At 40.0% G+C, this 21,484-nt stretch overlaps 1 protein-coding gene across 10 annotated transcripts in view; it reads left to right on the forward strand.

The window, feature by feature from the left end:
• TNS3 (tensin 3) overlaps positions 1-21,484 on the forward strand; it is a 262,648-nt gene that overhangs the window by 174,487 nt on the left and 66,677 nt on the right. For all 10 annotated transcript variants that reach the window (XM_054817660.1, XM_054817661.1, XM_054817662.1 and 7 more), the window contains one exon: positions 9,225-10,484. In XM_054817660.1, the coding sequence (XP_054673635.1) occupies positions 9,225-10,484 (1,260 nt within the window). The remainder of the gene's footprint in view (positions 1-9,224; positions 10,485-21,484) is intronic.

Raw genomic sequence — 21,484 nt, forward strand, 5'->3', positions numbered from 1 at the left:
CATCAGTTTGCATCAAGAATTTTGAATATACCTTTTTGTTTCTTCTCATGTGTTTGAGGCAGCTTACAAGCAATTCTGCATCGTCCCAGAAGACAGAGCCAGTTCTCTGGCTGGTTCTGGGAAAGTACTGCTGGCGTAGCTTGTGTTTTGTGGTTTGTGTCTTTTATCAGAGTCCTGACTGGTTTAATGTGCAGCCACTTACTGATTTGCAAAACCAGCAACACTTGAACAGAAAAGTGTGTACTTTCTGATTTAGGATGTAACTTAACTTCTAACTTTTTCATAAGCAATAAACAGGTAGATGTGTTTTGTGGATGCAAGAGCCGCTTTTATCCTTTGTTCATCTGAGAAGTCATTAAAATGTTGACAGTCCCTGAAATAGAAAATGAATGTTGTCTAGGGGCATGGCTGTCTGGGGTGATGCATGCATACATTTGTAATAATGTTTAGAGCAGAAGTCTGTGGGCTGCTGTGTGGTGAGATACAGCTGTTATTAAAGGAGGAACTAACAGGCTCACTTCCCGTAGTTTGAGCTGATTCATTCCAGAGACAGAGGAGGAGTCAAAACCTCCTGGGGTTTGGGAGCTTGAGAGCAGCAGCTGCTACATAAAAATAAGCGTTATCATTGCAGGACTTCCAGAAAGCTATTCTTACATGAGAACTCCAATAATACAGAAATTCTTGAAGATGTGGATGCGAGTGTGTGACCTGATTGTTCAGTGTGGAAGAACAACATTTTCTAAAGGCTGTTTGTTTTAGGAAAAGACATGAAAAGCATCAATCATAAGTGTATGGCTAAATGATCTGGGAGCTGAAACTCACTCAGCTTCATTTGGATATTGAAACAGACTGAAAAAAGAACCACTGTAAGGAAATAGCTTGCAGACTGAATTACCTTTCAGCCAACACATTTCCACTCCTCCTTGGCTCCAGGAGTTCAGATTTCATTGAACCCGATTGTCCCCTCAGGCTCCTCTCTCCTGTTTACATTTTCATTTGCTTTTTCTGGCTGATATAAGTCTCATGCTTCTTTAGCAACACCATTTACCTCCAGGAGCAGGAACAGCAGCTGTGGATCAAACAGCAGGAGTAGAGACATTTCTTGCCTCTTTAAGCTGGCGTGCTTGCCCTAACTCTTGCTTTCCTCTGTGCGGGGTTTCGCTTAGAGAATATTAGTTGATTTAAATGAGCCAATGATGTGACTATTGCAGAAAGTTCCTGATCGTGCCTAGTAAAGAGGTAAGAAGCTTTATTGTGGTTCAAGAGCTGGAAATACAAAACACGTGTATTTCTGCATGGATTTTATAGGAATTATATGGGAAGAGTTTGCAAGGAATGAGGGCCTGTGTGTGTTAGGGAGGGAGAAAGGAAAAGACAAGCACACTTTAACTTTGAAGGAATGCAGCTCTGGACTTGTCCAGGTTTGTCTGAAGGTAGAAATATTTATTTATGAGGTTGAAAAAAATAATCCAGATCTCCTGTAATGTTTCCTGCTGCAACTTGAACAAGGGTACAGTGTGCAAAGGTTTGTGTATTTGCAACCTCCTTTTTGTTCAGGTGGACTGGGTCAGAACGGCTCTTGCTGAATTTGTGGTATATGTGTTTACCTAGCTGGCTTGTATTTGTATATGTTTTCTGAAGTGGCAAATGGACAGGGGGTAGCTGTGGGGACAAGTCAAAAGTCTGAAAGACCGAAACCTCTTTTTAACTCACAAGCCTGCCTTTGGGTATTTGGATTTCAAGGAGAGAAGTGCCAGGAAACACAGACTTGGAACGAAGCCACTGAATTTGGTATGTGTTGGTATTTCAGCTCCTAATTTTTATATAAGTTGCTCATTGTGTATTAGGTATGGGAGTGAAAATACACACATACCCTTTGCTCTGAGGCTTTCATTTAGAAGAGAGTCCCTGATACTGGTGTGTATGTGTAATTCAGATTCAGTGTGAGAATTTTGTCAGACTTCAGCCTGGGTGGTTCAGGGAGTTGCAACAGCTCCTGGGAAGAGAGATCAGGCTGAAAGAAAGTGGGCCCTTTTGGTTTGGTTAACTAAATTCCAGCATTACTTAGGTCTCCACCCTTCTGAACTTCCCTTGTTTTTTGACAGCTGTGTTACTCCTGCATTTTAGAGAGTGTTGCTTCCTCAGAAAAAAATAGAGTGGGGATTGAATTGTGCACTGAGATGAGGTATTAAATGCATAAGGCCTCTGCAGTACCATTGTTTAGCAAGGTGCACAGAATAAAATTTTGTATTGCTAGTATATTTTCTCATTTTCTTCAGACAAAAATGTTCCCTGCCTATATGCATAGCTTCACTTTGGCAATTAAGTTGGTTATCCTTTTTTGGGGGAAAACATGGATGAAGACCAGAGTAAAGTGAAGTCTGACAGTCTTAGTGCAGAGGTATTCCAAAATTATGGTTTAGAAGAAGATAGAATATGAAATGAAGGTGTTATGGAATATGAGAACAACAACTTCAAAACCTTGTATTTTGAAGGTGTATAGTATTTGAATAGTTCGTTTGTCCTGGTTTTATGAACAAATAAACCATATATATATGGTTTATATATATAGAAAATATAATTTTTTTATATATAGGGGGTTTTATATATAGTTTTTTTAATATATAGTTTATACAGAGAGCCTATATATAAAAAATAGTGTACATGTATGTATTTCGTATGTATGTACACACAAATAAAAATCTAAATCTTGTATTTCTTTTCACTATTTGCATATTATCTACTATGATATCATTGAACCTTTGGAGATAGATTTGTGGTGGTTGTTTCCATTTAAAATAAGTCATATCTAAGTATTCTCTGTGTTACTCTAGTTCAGAAACATATCTCAGGCTGCCCTTATAACATTTGGGTAAAACCACTGATGTATACATGTGCTTTATAAATGCTGACTCTGTCAACAGAGTGTGATACCTTATATGTAATTCACACCTGGCAGAAAAGCTGTATTTTAAAATAAAACTGATTCTTGCCTCATACAGCATTTCATGTTCCTTTTAAATCAAGTTAGGAGGGAAAAATTCTAGGTAGAGTTGGTTTTTTTACCTCAACTAAGTTGTGTTCTTTCCACTGGACCTGCAGTGACAAATCTTACACAAGTCTGAGGTAAAACTAAACTCGTAATGCTGTTTAGCATCACACACTAGATTTTTTTTTTTAATCCTTAGTGGGTAATTACATGTCAAAATTATATTAAAACCACCCAAAAGTAATCTAAGAATGCTTTCCTACAACTGTGTAAATTTGAAAATAATTTAAATTTGTTATGTGCAATATCCATTGTGTTTTCCTGATCAGGACATGCAAGTTTAAATATCCAGACTCCTCAGGAGCATATGGATTTTTATTTAGCTGTGAGTCTTATTCTTTCTCATTTGTTTATAATGCATAATGATAATTTTTTTTGGTGACTATTTGAGGTGTCTAAAAAGGCAGTTACCTAATAGAGCAAAATGGTCTAGTTGCAAGTAAACTGTTTTATCCACAATCACAGGTGTTTCCTTGTGAAGTCTAACAGTATTGTATTCATCTTTAAGTTGACAACCAAAAGTCAGCATGTCCCAAACATTTGTTTCTTGAGTCACTTGTAGACAGATAACATAATATGAGTCCTCAAGTTCTAGCATAAATATCCAAAGTAGTGTCTGTTAGGCTCACCATCCTACTTGTGACCAGTGCAGCCTCTGTTTGGGGAGCCACTGCTTTGACAAATTGCTTTAGGGATTTTTGAAGCTTGGCAGTGTACTAGACTTTCAGATATGGATACTTGAGTAGGACATCTAGATCCCATGCTTTACTGATAATATTTTCCTTGTGCAGCTTAAACACCTTTTTTATATAGCTGGGTGCTCACTTGAAATTGTGCGGGACTGGGAATCCTGGTAAATTTTTGCTCATTTAATCAAGTTGAGTTCTCATGTATATGCATTTCCTTCCAATTTAGATAATCTACATGTATTCAATAATAATGCAGGGTGTATAAAATATTTCAAACTGCTATTTTCTTTCATTGTGAAGAAGTTCTTAATAAGTGGTATACCTAGTCTTGTTGTCTTGGTTATGAACACAGTTAGACTGATGCTGAATAGGATAGTGCTGATGTCCACAGCTGTCCAGGCTTTTTAATCCACTGGCATTCCATATAGCAGCAATCTTGAGGTAACAGAGTGAGACACTGAATGCCACAAAACCTAGTTGCCAGTTTTATGGTGCCAAAATATTTCACAGAGATGCTAGTATTGCAGACATCATCCCTCCTGCCATGGTGTTCAGTTCTAACAAGGCTGTGGGATTCATTAGCACACATAGTAATTGGGAAGTCCAGACAGCTCACAGTTGTCATTTCTAATACAAAATGGTTCTAGTCTTCTTAGGAAAATCTCAAATTTCAGAGATTTTATTTTCAACAGGGACCATACTGTAGCAAAAACATGGTTAGTGTGGCTGAAGCTTCAGATCAGATTTACTGAGTTTCCCCATAAAAATGAAGTGTTTCCATATACAGACTCATGAACATACACAGACTCGTGTGTAAGCTTTCCTCTCCTGGCCACAAACCTTTCAGTCTCTAAAGTTTACTGCCTCTGTTCTAACCAAAATTTGTGTTGGTCCATCCTAAGCCAAACCCTATGAGAGGTCCCAGAAAGACTCTTCTTGTTCCCAGTAGTACCTCTCTATCAATCAGGCTTCTCATGAATACAGATGCCATTCTTTTGTGTAGTAGAGAACTATAGTTTTAAGTATTTTTGAGAAGCTGTGTTTGCAAAGAAGACATTTTCATTCATATGCATGACAGGTTAGGGGAGGCAGAAATTCCTCTAGCAAAATTTTTCTTCCTTTCATCTGATTTACTTGTCTAAAAAATTTCTGCACCCTTCCTTGATGCTTACCAGTTAACTATTCAGAGAAACATGAAACTTTTTATGGTATCTTCTTAGTGTTCACTACAAACTGTAGCTCAGGTTAAAACTGGGATTTGAGTAGTAATTAATTAAATGTCTTAGCTAATAGTGGGATTATTTGAGAGTTCAAAGACAGCCATTTAATTTTTACATTTATCAGAAAAAGGTGCTTTTAAATTTACTTAAAAGACATCTCAGAATCCTGAAGTAGTTTAAGTCCAAGCTTTGTACTGATATGTAAATGCACTATGAAAAGGAACAGTCTCTAAGAAATGTAAATTGTTCAGAATTTGAAACAACAAAACAGAACCCCAGCAAACTCCTGAACATTGTAAAGCTGTTGTATCTGATCCAAAATCTGATGGAAAGAAGCACCTGAGTGCTCTAGTTTGCGTACTTAATAGGTAAACAGCAAACAAAGATCATAAGCAACCAAAACTCCATCCTCTGCTGAAAGCTGTTTTCATATTTATATCCAATAGTGCTAATTCTTAACACCATTAAAAATACATTGAGGAATTATTTTTGCATACTTCCCAATTTGTGTGTAGAGATAATGTATAGATGTTTAAACAAAAGAAACCCCCAACTTTCTAAAGAAGCTTTTTTTGTTTCAAATGGAAACATAAAGAGGAGACATGAACAGTTCTTGAGATTTATAATCCACTTATGTGACTGTAGGTTTGTTGTTTGTATTTCATTTTCTAGTGTTTTGGGTTTTTTTTCCAAATGAAACGGCATAATTTTAAGTAGAGATGCTACTAGTAAGCTGAACTCTCATCTCTTCTTCAGAATGGAAGCCGTACAGTTCATAGTCGGGAGACCTCCAAAGGGTTTGTGGTTGCTCAGCATTCTGGGCAACATGCAGAATAAATTTGATAAGTTTTTATTCGTGGAAGAAGTACTGGGCAGGGTTATCTCTGAACCTTACAGAGTACACATGTGCAAGACCTTTTGGTCAGCAGTCCACTGGCAGTCTGTCTGTTGTCTTGTCTGTATTCCTGTTGCTATGCTTGGATGGCACTGTGTGATGGTACAGGGATGGCTAATGGAGGGAAATGCACAAAGGTTTTCCGTTGCTTCCATGGCCGTACTTGAGAATTTGACAGATTTTTTACTCAACATTTCTGTACGGTGAACCAAATCTGCATGCTAGAATGTTTCATCTGGTATGAGGTATTTATGGCTGACTAGCATGTTTGAAGGATTTATAGCACTGTGCCTAGTTTTGGGTAACAGAAAAGTCAGACAGGAAGACTTCTTAATGGTTCAAGTGTACTAGTCCTGTATTTACATAACTGCATTCCAGTTCAGACCTGTAACGTCTTCAAGTCTATTTTGAGATAGGATATTCAACTTTTCAAAACAAAGCAGTTTTGTATTTTTTTCTTTTCTAGTTTTTAAACTCAAAACTAAGCACACAGAAAAAAAATAATCACCTAATAGTTACTCTTAGTTTTGGTTGTTGGGGGATTTTTTTGCAATTTATTGTGGTAACTATTAAATAATTCCACATGAAGCACCAAGTGTGCTTCATTGTCCTAGCAGTAGTGAGAGCTTATGAGAAATCACAGCATGAAAGAGGTTGGGAAACTGTCATTTGGCTGTATTTTCCTTAGATATGTTATTTTTTTAATAAATATTGTTTTTAAATATCTGTACACAGACATTCAGCCTCATGTATAGCAACTCTTTTCACCATGGGATTTACACATCGTAAATTTCAGCAACTTCTAACAGTTTGCCCATAAAGAAATTCTATGACAAAGGGAATTGCTTTCTTTTGTCTCTAGCCTGATGGCTTATTCTGAAAAGGAGTATTTTGGTCTTTTGCATGTGATGTTTTTAAAAGACAAGAAATAGTACTTAGTCCTTAAAAATTAAAAAGTTGTTCTTTAATTATTAGCTAAAAATCTATTAAACCTCTTGTATAGCCTCCAGTGTGTAAGTATTTTAACTGATGGAAACTGGGTGGTGTGTCCCATATCAAAGGCCTTTTCCAACTAGCCCACTTTTCTTGCCATTATAAACCAATGAATTCATTGCCATCATGGGTACAATTTCTGAATAATGCTTTTTCTAAAATGGTATTGCCTAGGAAAGCTTCCTAGTTCAGAAGCTTCATAATCACAATGCCATTTTAAGTATATTTTGAAAATATTGGTAGAGTTGATGTTGAAATGCATTTGGCTCTCCATGGCTCTCTTGATTCTGGAACTGGCCACATATGTAGACTAAGCTGTTGGTTACCGTTGACTAAAATCTGCCTGTTCCTAAATTGTAATGGTCTAATTTTCTTATTATCAAACAATTCTCAAACTATGGGTAGAAAAAGTTATTCGGAAACTTCTGCTTAATATAAAAGTTTTGGTAAATAAGCATTAAATCCTTTGAAAGTAGAACCATTCACTTTACTTTCTTGGCTAGGCTGACAGTAGAAATATTTACTCCTAAAGCTTTTCATAAGAAACATAATTAATTGTGTTCATTTTCAGCATTGGGTAAGAGCCCGTACTCTACCTCAGGTTGGTCTAACCTGTGTGATGTGTGTAGGAGTTGGACAAACAAGACTAATAAAGGATCATAAGAATGTGCCTCCCATGGCTCTGTTTCTTCTCCTTTGTCTATAATGTCAAGGAGAGCTTTAAAAAGCTCTGAGAGGCAGACAGGAAAAAGTGGTTTGGATAAAATAAGCTGGATTCAAATAAACTCTTGAGCTTTTAAAATGTTCCAGAGGGAAATTGCTGTATTCAGTGTTCTGTGGTTTTATCCATTGCCAGTGTTGGTAGTGCTGAAATAACATGGAAGAGATTATTCTCACAGTAGTATTTTTAACTCAAATGGATTTTTTACTTCCTGATTGTATTTAAAAATCTGCTTGAGTTTGTTGTTGGTTTTTTCTGGGAAGCAAAACCTGATTTTTTCAACAACTTTACCCATTTTGTGTGTATTTTATATTTGTTATTGTTTAGTATATCTTCTATGCGATTCCTATTAGCAGTAAAGCATAATATCTGAAATACTACATATGTGATAAAACACGTAGAGGTATGTACATAGAAGACAACTCTAAGGCTGAGATTTTAGTCTCTAACTTGTGATTCTCTTTACTTTCTGCTGTATGTTTTGCATTCAATTTTGTTGATTATTGAAAAGAAGTAATTGAGATGGGCTGGTGGCTGCAGCATGAAAGAAAATCAATATATCAAATTAAAAAATACAGGATGTGTGCCTTGAGATAGCAAGAAGCAGCAGGGTTCATGGATGCCAGTAACAGTTCTGGGATCAAAAGCGATATTGTTACTTCAGTGAAGCCCTCCACTTGAGTTCATTAGCCCTGAAAGAAGGTAAAATTTGGCTCACCCAGTTGTTCTGTGTGTAGCTGATGTCAGTGAAGTGTGCTAAGTTGTGGTCATGCAACTGGAAGCAGGAATTTGTCTGTTCTCAGCACCCAGCCTTTGTAAACTTAGTTGATGCATTTTCCTGCAAAATTGTTTTATTTTCTAAAGATGTTCTCAACAGAAAGGAAAGTTCTAGCCTGTATTTATTCTGAATGGTTGTTCATAAACTTTAGTTGAGTACCTTAAAGATCAGAAATAAAGTTAGGTTCTTCCCATCATTGATGAGGGAGGAGTTATATTCTGATTTTTAAGGGACTATGGCCTTGCTTTAAAATTCAGATGTGAAATGCATACCAGATCCTCCACACATGTGTAGAGATTTCATAGTCTAACATTTCCTCATGCATGCCTTTGTGAAGAGGCCTTACATGTATGCCAAGGACTGCAGGTCTGATTGAAAGCCTGTTTTTACCTTGTACCACCAAGAAAAGGAGTAAACGATTAGACCATCAAGTAGAAATGGATGACCTGGTAATTGCATGATATATGTTCAGGGCAAGTACTGCTGATAGGTTCCTACCATTCTTGCTTTGAATGGAATGCATGGTAGCTGCCTCTCAAATTTCTAGCACTGTAATAGTGTAATTCTTCAAATCAGTACAAAGAGTTTGTGGAGCCATAAACATGCATTCAAAACAGCATAAAAAGAGAGAACTGTATTTGATCTTGAGCTATGAATGGCACCTTACATTTCCATCAAGAAAACTGTTATAAATTGAAATGTAAAATGAATGAAGATAGTGCCATTGGCTGGTGCTGTATTTGTAGAGGCAATTTAGTTTTGCAGAAACAATACCATTACTGTTAGCGGAACTTCTGTCATGTGGCATGACACCAGTCAAAGCCCTTATATAATGCACTGTCTTTTTCTCTCCCTTCCTTGTTACTTATCTCTCCACAGTGCTGCATACCCAAGGTCCCATTGATGGCAGTCTGTATGCGAAAGTGAGAAAGAAGAGCTCTTCAGACAGCAGCATCCCTGGTGTTGCTCAGAGTGTTCCCGTGACTGGCAGTCCTGATCACAGTGATCATACCCTGTCTGTCAGCAGTGATTCAGGACACTCAACAGCTTCCATCAGGACAGATAAGACTGAGGAGCACCTTATGCCAGGAATCAAACGGGGTCTGAGCCCAGAAGAGAAGGCAGAACTGGACCAGCTACTTAGTGGCTTTGGTCTGGAGGATTCTGTCAACACCACCAAGGATATGACTGATGCTCGAAGCAAGTACAGCGGGACTCGCCACGTAGTGCCAGCTCAAGTTCACGTAAATGGAGACACCAAACTGAAGGACAGGGAGACTGATATTCTGGATGACGAAATGCCTACTCATGACCTTCACAGTGTGGACAGCATTGGGACTTTGTCTTCCTCAGAAGGACAGCACTCCACCCACCTTGGGAACTTTAGTTGCCACAAGAGCAGTCAGAACTCACTTCTTTCAGATGGCTTTGGAAGTAACACTGGGGAAGAGCATCACAATGCTTTTGCCCCAGACCTGGGAATTGGTGTGGATCCCCTCTACGAGAGATCATTTGGAAGCACTGAGCCAAAGTCAACTCAACAGTTGCAGCAGAATCCATCTGTCTCACCCCAGCCTCAAGCCTATGGCCCAAGTAACTACTCTACTCAGACCTGGGTACGCCAGCAGCAGATGGTCACTGCTCACCAATATGGTTTTGCCTCAGAGAATGAAATTAGGTTTGGCATTCATAACACTCTGGAGAACTCAGGCAGTGTCCAGAGCCAGTCTCGAGTCCCAGACACCCCGACACGTGGTTCCAGCAGCAGAGATGCTGTGCAGAGGGGGCTAGGAAGTGTGCCAGGTGCTGCTGAAGCTGCAGAACATGCTGGTGCTGAGAGTTTTAAGTCAAGGCCAGTGCCTCAGAGGGACACAAATGGCCTGGATCTAGGACAGAATGCAGGGGACTTGCCAGCTTCTCCAACTTTGGATATTGATCAGTCCATTGAGCAACTGAACAGACTAATCTTGGAGTTAGACCCTACATTTGAACCTATCCCGACCCGCATTAACACTGTCACCAGGGACAGAAATCAAGTAAATGGCTTCACCAGCCTTGATGTAGACATGGAAGGACTTGGCAGGAATCCTGGCTTCCATGACAAATTAGAGGTCACAAACAGGAATCTCTCCCAGTGTGGTAAGTTGTTGTAATGCTTTCTGAATATAATGCTTTTCCTAGCACTTGTGTGTTCTTGATATGGACCTCAGGATGATTATCAAGGGACTATTTTTCATACCCTCTTTACATAACCATCCAAGAAATTATGGAATCAAACTGCTGTAAGATAAGTGAGTTTCGCAGGTACTTGTTTTTTGCTTGAAAAAAGTATTGTTCAGCAAATTCTTACCTGTTATAGATCATCAGTTGGGATTTTTTGCTGCTGTAAGTTTAAGAGATAAGGAGCAGAATTCCTACATCGAGACATTTTTAGAAGGCATCTGTGAACCAGTGAAATGGTTTATGATTTATGATTATATGCTTTTTATTATTATGTATTTATGATTTCTGCTTAAAGTAGGAGAAATAGCTCCAACAATTTTATCTTCAAATTTAGTGTAATGCTGCTGGAATTAAATTTCTATGCAGTATTTTCATAAATAATGTAATCTTTGCCAGTAAAGTATTTTAAAACACACTCTTTCTGAAACTTTTTGCTTTTTAAAAATTCAGAAGCCTCAGTGCTTCCTTGTTATCTCTGGCTCTGATATGATTGCAGAAATCAACTGGTGGAATTAAATATGCAACATTTGCTGACCATATTGCCTATGTAACGCTACTAGAATTAGCAGCTTTGCAAAAGGATGAGTAGTCTGTCTCTGCTTGAGTCCACTGAAACCTTTTGTTAATGCTGTAGCTGAAGTCCAGAAATCCATGATGAATGTATGTGAGCTGCTTCACTGTTTGTTTGGTTTTAATACAAAGTATATGTTTTGTGGCTCTTACAGGATTAAATTCATTAGTTTGTAATTCTCTTGAATCTTTCCAAATGATTAGCTGATGGTCAAATTGAAAATGAGGTTTTTCCAGCAGGAGAGAACTCTTCTCTTTGGTATACAGTAAAGCTAGTGAAGGGGATAAAAGGTTCATTTAGAATAAGCCACCTTTTACAATTCTGTGTTTAAAGATAAGAATCTGAAAAGAGATGTTTGAATTTTTCTCATAGATTCTGATTGTCTCCCAAAGGAAGTAGGCGTTACTGTCTATTCCCTTCCATTTGTAAAGTCAGGTAAAGGTAAAGCAGGTAAACTTTCTGCCCTAATAAAGACTGAGGAGAATACAAGTCCTTTGGGCATGTTCGGGAAGAGGATTTGTTTTAAAGATAGTGATGAATTTGGAATTAAATATTAATATACAGTCGGCATTTAGAATCCTGGGTAATTTTTTTGGGGGGGCAACAGAGCATAGTTTTAAAGATGAAGGAGTTTCGGAGTCAGGAAGCTCCTTCACTTTTTGTCATCCCTTGCTTTTGGCAAGGCATCTCTCCTTCGTCAGTCTGATCAAGGGAAAAGGAGGGTTAATGGTTTTCCCATTTGTTTTTTAAACCTGTTGTTTACATCATACAGAGCTTCAAGCATAACCTTATGCATACTGATTCCTAATCCACTTCTAATTCAAGTCAATAGAAAACCTCTTTGATGGATTTAATTAGACATAGAGTATATGTCTCTGAAAGTGAGGTGGTGAGCACAGTTTGTATGCTGAAAGTGGTACGTAAGTGCTAATGGCTATCAACAGCAACTCTGTTTCTGACATTGAATTTTTTCTGCATACTCTCTATCTCTGCTCCAAAGCAACACCCACATTCCTACTGAAATCACAGAATCAGAGTGGTTGAGGTTGGAAAGGACCTCTGAAGATCATCTGATCCAGTCCCTCTGCTCAGGCAGGGCCAGCTAGCGCCAGTTGCCCAGGACCATGTCCAGATAGCTTTTGACTATCTCCTATCTACAGCCACCTCTCTGGGCAACCTGTGCCAGTGCTCAGTCACCCTTGCAGCAAAAAAAGTTGTTTTCTGATGTTCAGAGGGAACCTCCTGTGTTTCAGTTTGTGCCCATTGCTTCTGGTCCTGTCACTGGGCACCATGGAAGAGACCCTGGCTCCCTCTTTTTGCAGACTCCCTTCAGGTATTTATAGACATTGATGAGATCCCCAACACACTTTCATTAAAGCTAGAACTTAGAGGAGTGCTATCCAGTGTTTTGTGGATAGTTCTGTACTCTGCCAAATCATGAGCATGATGTTTTATTTCAGCACACTAGGTGTACTTTGTCTGGCAGAAAGGCTAATTATTTAAGGGATAGTCAGGGAGTGAATCGATTGGTATTTGAGTCTTTAAGTATGTCGTGGTTTTACCCCAGCCGGCAGCTGAGCACCACGCAGCTGCTTGCTCACTCCCCCCCCATTGGGATGGGGGAGAGAATTGGAAAAGTTAAAGCAAGAAAACTCGTGGGTTGAGATAAAGACAGTTTAATAGATAAAGCAAAAGCCACGCACACAAGCAAAGCAAAGCAAGGAATTCATTCACCACTTCCCATGGGCAGGCAGGTGTTCAGCCATCTCCAGGAAAGCAGGGCTCTGTCACGCGTAACGATTACTTGGGAAGACAAACACCATCACTCCGAATGCCTCTCCCCCCCCTCCCTCTTCCCCCAAGCTCCTTATAAACTGAGCATGATGTCATATGGTATGGAATATCCCTTTGGTCAGTTTGGGTCACCTGTCCTGTCTGTGTCCCCTCCCAACTTCTTGTGCACCCCCAGCCATCCCACTGGCAGGGCAACGTGAGAAGCAGAAAAGGCCTTGGCTCTGTGTAGGCACTGCTCAACAACAGGTCCATAGAACAAAAACATCTCTATATTATCAACGCTGTTTCCAGCACAAACCCAAAACATATCCCCATACTAGCTACTATGGAGAAAATTAATCCTCTCAGCTGAAACCAGGACAAAGTATTTTCTTAAATTTTTGCTTGGAGGAAGTACTTACTCCACACTTTTACTGTCCTGAAGTCAGATTCTGTTGAAGTTCTCACAAAGCCTTTCATTGACATTAGAGACTGAAGGAGAAAGGTGGCAAGTAAAGGCTCACCCTTGCATTTTAGGGCCCAAAATAAATGAATGAACTGTATCTAGAGTTTAAGTACTGCAGAGAGCTTAAAATGTGTGGAATCCAGAATATAGGATGCAAGACTTGTGTTGGCCTCTAGTCCTGGCTTACATCATCAGGATTTATGGGCCTCATTCTAGTCGCATTTATAGTGACTTTAGGATATTTATGTTTAGGAAAATTTCACTTAAAAGTTTAACCCTTAAAGTACTTCATCTTACCTTCTATTTTTCAGAGCCTTATGCTGCCAGTGTTGTTTAGGTTGGTTAGCATCTTCTAGCCTTACTAGACTCTTTGAAACAGTGTGCTAGTATAAAAATGTGTTGGATATTCTCAGCTGAAACCTGTTTGTGGTGGTCCTTGTTGAGAGGTTATAGTTCACTTCATCAAAGGCAGCAAAACTGAATGGGTGCTTTTCCTTTCTTCCAGCTCCTAATTTGGTGGGGCGTGGGGAGATGTTATTAGTTTACATTGCTGGGGGTGTAAGCTTAAGCACCGGGGGTGTAAGCTTAAGCACAATCATTTTCAACAACTGCTAATTCAGAGGATGGCATCTCTGGTAGAAGAGACAGTAGGAATAGCAAGGATTTAGATATTTTAATTTAGTCAGGGCCTTTAGGCAGCTGAGTGCATTTCAGTGCCCTAAAGTTTAAAGGCCTTTGCTTGTGGTTAATGTAGGTGGTGTCTTCAGGAGTTTCCCTTGTGTAACGATCACGTGCCTTGCTCTCGAGTGATAAGCAGCAATTTTAGATGTGTGTTGAATCCCTTGCTTGCACTTTGAACCTGTGGTGGGTTGAGCCTGGCTGGGGGCCAGGTGCCCACCAGAGCCGCTCTCTCACTCCCCTCATTCACTAAACAGGGGAGAAAAGGCATAACGAAATGCTTGCAGGTCGAGATAAGGACAGGGAGAGATCACTCACTAATTATTGGCACGAGCAAAACAGACCAAACTTAGAGAGGGAATTCATCTAATTTATTACTAGGCAAAACAGAGTAGAGGAATGAGAAAATAAAATCAACTCTTAAAACACTTCCCCCCACCCCTCCCATCTTCCCGGGCTCAACTTCACTCCCGGCTTCAACCTTCCCCCCCTCAGCGGCACAGGGGGACGGGGAGTGGGGGTTACGGTCAGTTCATCACATGTTGTTTCTGCCGCCTCTTCATCCTCAGGGCGAGGACTCCTCTCATCGTTCCCCTGCTCCAGCATGGAGTCCCTCTCACGGGGTGCAGACCTTCAGGAGCAAACTGCTCCAGCGTGCGGTCCCCCACGGGGTCACAAGTCCTGCCAGCAAACCTGCCCTGGCGTGGGCTCCCCTCTGCACGGGTCCACCGGTCCGGCCTGGAACTTGCTCCAGTGTGGGCTTCCCACGGGCCGCAGCCTCCTTCAGGTGCCTCCACCTGCTCCGGCGTGGGGTCCTCCACAGGCTGCAGGTGGAATCTCTACACCCCCTCATCCTTCCTCCATGGGCTGCAGGGGGACAGCCTGCTTCACCATGGTCTTCACCACGGGCTGCAGGGGGATCTCTGCTCCGGCGCCTGGAGCTCCTCCTCCCCCTCCATCTGCACTGACCTTGGTGTCTGCAGAGTTTCTTACATCTTCTCACTCCTCTCTCCGGCTGCAAAAGCTCTCTCTCTCTAAGTGTTTTTCTACTTCTTAAATATGTTATCACAGAGGCGCTGATTGGCTTGGCCTTGGCCAGCAGCGGGCCCGTCTTAGAGCCGGCTGGCATTGGCTCTATCAGACACAGGGGGAGCTTCTAGCAGCTTCTCACAGAAGCCACCCCTGTAGCCCCCCCGCTACCAAAACCCTGCCACGCAAACCCAACACAGAACCCTTTGAGTATATTCATTGTGATTAACAGTGCAGTTTTATGTTGTGTCTAATGCAATTGAAATGCAGCAGACTGTTCCCAAGAGACATGGCCTTATGCTGCCTCCATGATCCCTGGACATGCATTACCCCATTCATCTCTGCATCAGATCTGGTAACTCTGCAGTGGTGGGGTTTGTTGGATTAGCTTGCTAATTTAATGGTTTGTAGGTTTTCTTATAGAATCATAGAATGGTTTGGGTTGGAAGGGACCTTAAACATCATCTAGTTCAAACCCCCCTGCCATGGGCAGGGACACCCTCCACTAAACCACGTTGCCCGAAGCCTCATCCAACCTGGTCTTAAACAATTCCGGGGATGGGGCATCCACAACCTCTCTGGGCAACCTGTTCCAGTGCCTCACCACTCTAACAGTAAAGAATTTCTTCCTAACATCTAACCTAAATCGACCGTCCTTCAGCTTAAACCCATTACCCCTTGTCCTGTCACTACACTCCCTGATACACAGTCCCTCACCAGCTTTCCTGTAGGCCCCCTTCAGGTACTGGTAAGCTGCAATTAGATCTCCCCGGAGCCGCCTTTTCTCCAGGCTGAACAATCCCAACTCTCTCAGCTTGTCCTCATAGGAGAGGTGCTCCATCCCTCTGATCAGCTTCATGGCCCTCCTCTGGACTCGCTCCAACAGCTCCATGTCTCTCTTGTACTGGGGCCCCCCGAGCTGGACACAGTACTCCAGAGTACTCACAAGAGCAGAGCAGAGGGGCAGGATCACCTCCCTTGACCTGCTGGTCACACTTCTTTTGATGCAGCCCAGGACACGGTTGGCTTTCTGGGCTGCTGGCACACACTGCTGGCTCATGTTGAGCTTCTCATCAATCAATACCCCCAAGTCCTTCTCCTCAGGGCTGCTTTCAATCCATTCCTCGCCCAGCCTATAGTCATGCTTGGGATTGCGCTGACCCACATGCAGGACCTTGCACTTGGCCTTGTTGAACTTCATGCGGTTCGCACGGGCCCACCTCTCCAGCCTGTCAAGGTCCCTCTGGATGGCATCCCTTCCCTCCAGCATGTCGACCACACCACACAGCTTGGTGTTGTCAGCAAACTTGCTGAGGGTGCACTCAATCCCACTGTATAATGTCATGGAAAGTTCCTCTTCAGACTTTAACTTTGCTTTCTCTCCACAGTGCACAGCTGAAGCACCAGTTTAATGTGATTCCATTCCCCTACACATGCACATACATGCAGTAAAGCTGAAGTACTCAGCGTCCTTGCAGTGAAAGGCTGTAAACGTGCTATACTAGAAATAAAAGAAAACCTTATAATATAAGCTAAATAATCCCTTAAAATAACAATAATATGTTGTTGTTCATTGCCAGTTTGTGGTAACAGAGCACAGGCCTGTTGGATGTGGTTTACCTTACCTTGGAGAAGGCTCATAGAATTAGGATAAGCAGGAGGTTCTCCAAGGCAATTAATTAGCTGTTGAAACTACTGCAGCACAGGAGGTGTAACTGATAGCACAAAGAGATGCTGGCTGCCATGGGGATGAGGAAATAGCCATGAATAAAGGATAACCAAAACAGCAGTTGTTCATTGATGTGTAATGTCTTACACAGTCAGGTTTTAGGGGGAGCTCTATACCCTGTGACTTAAACAGTCCTTGACTTTACAAGTATATCAAGAGAATGAATTGGCCTGTGATGGAGGGAGTTGGCGGGTCAGGGCTGAATTGCTCTGAGTGAGGTTAAATAGATGAATGAGGTATTCTGAGCAAGTGGAAGCAAATAGTGCTGGAGATGAATGGGATTATGTGATGCGTCGTGTGTGTGCCTAACTTGAGGGTTGAATTACAAGAGGATACTGGGATTATCTGGTTTTCTGCATGAGCATGCAGAAAATGTATGCCTTAAGAAGGCATGTGCATGTTTCCAGTGCCCTGCAAAGCTGAAAGAATGAGCTTAAGAATGAAACGTGTGTGTGTCAGCTGTGATGTACATTATGGTGCATTCTTACCTCTCATTGCTTGTATGTTTTTGCACTGATTGACCGATAGGCACTGATTCTGCACTGATTCACCTCTCTTTTCACACTTCTTCCTAGAGGTTTTTATACACGTGTACCCTTAACATCAGTTAACATGGCACAAACTACTGACTACCCATGTAGTAGAGTTCTGGGTTCTGTCCAGAATGATGTCTTGGGTTAAGTGCTCCTGTTTGAGAATAGGAAGAAGCAGACAGTGATCCTTTAATTTATTTTTTGCTAGGATGTGTCTTCATGAGTCATGTAGAACAGTGGCTGATGACCTCTTTTCTCCTTCAGTGCTATATGCATCGCTTCTCAGAGGTGAATCAGTGCGCTGTTTATTAAGGTTTTCGAAGTTTTTGCTTTTACGTGAGCTGACTTACATGGAGATGAGTTTCTGGTAGTAAATGAAGCTGTGATTTACTAGTAACAAAGTTCTGCAGTGGTTCTTAATTTTAAATAATAGGAAAGTTCGTAGCCTGAAGAAATTTTGATGCATATGTAAGCTTTTCTCTGCAGCCTTATGTTCCCCCTTTATGTATATTCTTTCAGGCCTGATAATACATGACTTGGTTTACTGTTAAAGATCATTTGTAAGACTTATTTCCTTGAACTAGCCATCTTTTATCACAAAGCTTATGCTTATTGGTTGGAGAAGGAAAGCTAAACCAATGTTTTGCATCTACCTAGAAAACTGTAAAAGCAAGAATCTGTTAATAAATGTAGAGAACAGAAAGGTTTTTACCCATTTTCAGTAAAAACTACAATTACTGTCTCCCATGTCTCATCCCCACCCACCTTTTCACTCTTCAGATGTTATAATTTGCATCTTTAGAAAAATGTTAGAAGCAGTTGAAGAATTATGTGATAAAACTAAGGCAAAGCACTTGAACACATGCATTCAACATTTGGAAGCAGCCCGTTTCCATTGCTGTGACCAAGAGATGCATGTCTATCTAAATCGGCCAGCATGAAGAAGAGAGGGACTGTATTTTCCGTAAGGTTGATCTTATATTGTTGCTCTCAGCTGATTCTAATTCTTCTTCATGCGTGAGTTATTGTGTTTGAAAATATCATCTTAAAACATCCTTAGGTCATCTAAATGTGGTAGGGAGAACACAGATACACAGTTCACAGTCTTACATTTTGTGTGGAGTTTATATAGTTTATGAGTTCAGTAAAGAATTGAACATTAGACAAAGCCATCTTCCCTCCCTCAAAAAAATTCCAACATGCAATATGAGTAAAAATGAGGTGGCTAAACATCTGATTACAAGTGTCTGGAACATCTTCAGAGATCTTTCCTCTATCAAAAATAAATCTTTGAAGCTGGTCCAAATTATGGTATCATAAATCAGTGTATCTGCAGACAAAGGAGAGGGGAAGAAATCCTTTTTGCATACTTCATTAAATAATAATTTTTAAAAGCATTGAAAAAGCATTGAACTGTTCCAGATGTTTCCATTCACTCTGTGATATTCTATTGGAGAGCAAACCCAGTCCATCTATAATAGGTTGTAAAGTGACAGGAGAACAAAGCATGTCCAAATCCTCATGTGCCTTATTTGCATGTGCTAAAAATACACTACAAAACCTGTTGTAGTTTCCATCGCACAGGAAAATTTTGGTACTTAATTTTGCAGTGGTTAACAGTAAATTTAAATGGAATTTTTAGCTAAACTAAAGTTAAAACCGGAGTTTTTAAGTTAAAACAGGAGGTTTAACTAAATTAAATCCTTTAAGCAAAACTAAATTTAGTTAAATTAATTTTTAGTTAATTTTTAAAGTTAAAAATGGAATTTTAGTTACATTTAGCAGCACAGTAATTTTTAATTTAATTTGTGTCATGTACTTATTCCACAGATTTTTATCAATCCTGTAACTTTCAGGGTATGGGCCTGAGTGTAGCATCATTTTGACATCTCTGGTTTGGAGGTACCAGTTTGGATTTTGCAACAGCCTTGCTGCCTATGCTTGGCACAGTGTGAAAAGGCTAAGAAACTAAAGTGGCCAGACCTGTGAAGCTGCTGTGTCCTGACAGGTTTAATGGCCTACTTGGATTTAGAGTAGAGTTTAGACCTTTTCATTGCTTGTTACACTAATGGTTTATAAGGAGTTTGGACTCCTAGTCTACTACCCATTATAGATAGAGGAAAAAAGAATAGTTTGCTTGTGAATCATTGCTAAACATGGGGTATTTTTTCAAGAACAAAGAGATTTTTTTTCTGGCTGCAATAGCACTTCCTACTACATTTGGAAAGATTAAGGCACTGAAGATATCACAGACACAGCTCAGTTGGCTTTTGTTCTGATTAATCCCTTTGAAACAGTGTTCCTATAGAGCTGTGAATCTGAAAATTTGAGCATAACAAAATAGTGTGTTAGCACTTGCATCAAAAATCCATGATTTTGTTTCAACTGGATTGTCCTTTTTCCACCACAACGTTTAGCTCGAGTTTTGTCTTGCTATCTTTGAAGATGCTATTTTTCCTTTAAATTTGTAACAGTGATTGTAAAGCTGATTCTAAATTCTTAAAATAGAATTGCTTTGGTTTAAGCATAAGGCTGTCTTGAAAGCTTGATCATTAAATGCCTTCTGCAAAAATCGTAAACTTTGTAGATGACAAATGGTGCCAGAGAAGCAAATCACTTTTGATTTGGGTAGTGTTGTGGTAACATTTTATGGTATGTGGGGCAGTCCCTGAAGGCTTGTCTGTTAGAAGTTAACTTACAGACTTTTTTTTTTTCTTGATGAATGTTTAAGCATCCTGTTGGATTGAACCCCCATGTTTCACAGTAATGAGTACTCAGAGTAATGCAGATCTTTTTAAACTGCTGTATAAGCAGCGGTATCTGGAATTTCTGCAATGCTAACGTAATTCTCCCCAGGGTGTTATTTCAGCCTTCGTGACTATGCTGAGGTCTGTGAAAGGGGCACTGGAAAAACAGCCTTGTGGGAGTTTTCACTACACTTTTCTCAAGAGAACCCTTAGTTTTATCGATCTGTGGGTTGAACTGTTAGCCTCTCTTATGTCATGCTAACTTTTCATACAGATTGAAGCTACGGTGAGAAGCTCACTTGAAGTGCATCTACTTTGTCTGTTCCTCCCTATGCTTGTCTGTGTGTGACATGCTTGCTTATAGACAACAATGATTTCTCAGTTGTCTATCTTCAGAGTCAGTTATTTGTTGTGGGTATTTTTTTTAAATTACAGCATCTGTTGTGTTGGTTGACTGATTAAACATACATCCTAGTAAGTTTTTGTTTCTTCAAACTGCATGTGGTTTTCTTAAACCATGTACATGTGGCTTGTGTACATGCTTGTTAGATTTTCTTAAACGTATGGATGTTACCTTTTGTCTCTTGTGAAAGGGTAGTGTTGAAATGAATTCAAAATTCCGAAAATCCTGCTAGGGAGTAAATGAAGTTAACTAAGTGAGAAGCTATCTGTGAAATAATAGTTAGTGTTACTTAAGCTCTATCCAGAGAAGACTATCTTAACTGTTACTCAAGTGTTGATGATTGAAGTGGTTAAAATTAGTTTACAAGTTACATTTATATTTCAATGCCAAAACAATTCACCATCTTTGTAACCTGTCAGACAATTTCAGCACAGAACTTTTAAGATTAGTATTTTGTAAAAACTGAATAATCAATTTCTTCCCTTTTGATGGCAGCAATTCTTACTTTCCAGATTGTCAGTACAATAGAATTTTTCAAACTTGTTAAGCCCAATGTGAAATTTCAGTTAATAGTATTGGGTTCACAGCTTGATAGCACCTTTTGATTTAGAAAAACAAAACATCATATATATACAAGCTTTGATCACCCATTTAGTTATAAAATTACAAATCAAATCTTACAATCTAACACATTTTCATTAAGCATTGAAGCTGATGTAGATCTTTGTTAATTTCCAAAAGATACTCTAAATGAAAACGTGTTTGGTCTTACATTTAAATGTGAAAAATTTACAATTAATGGCTCCAGTTTGAAGTTAATTGTTGGTGATTTGATATCAATATCTGGTATTGTCTAAACTGCTCTGTAGTTGATTGAAGGCAGTATTGTCAAATAAAACTGCTCTATAAGGTCATTATCACACTGTATTTAGCATTGGTGCAGCCTCACCTTGAGTACTGTGTCCAGTTCTGGGGTACCCACAAGGT

This window comes from Grus americana, chromosome 2 (genome assembly GCF_028858705.1).
Source record: "Grus americana isolate bGruAme1 chromosome 2, bGruAme1.mat, whole genome shotgun sequence".
In the NCBI taxonomy this organism is placed as follows: domain Eukaryota; kingdom Metazoa; phylum Chordata; class Aves; order Gruiformes; family Gruidae; genus Grus; species Grus americana.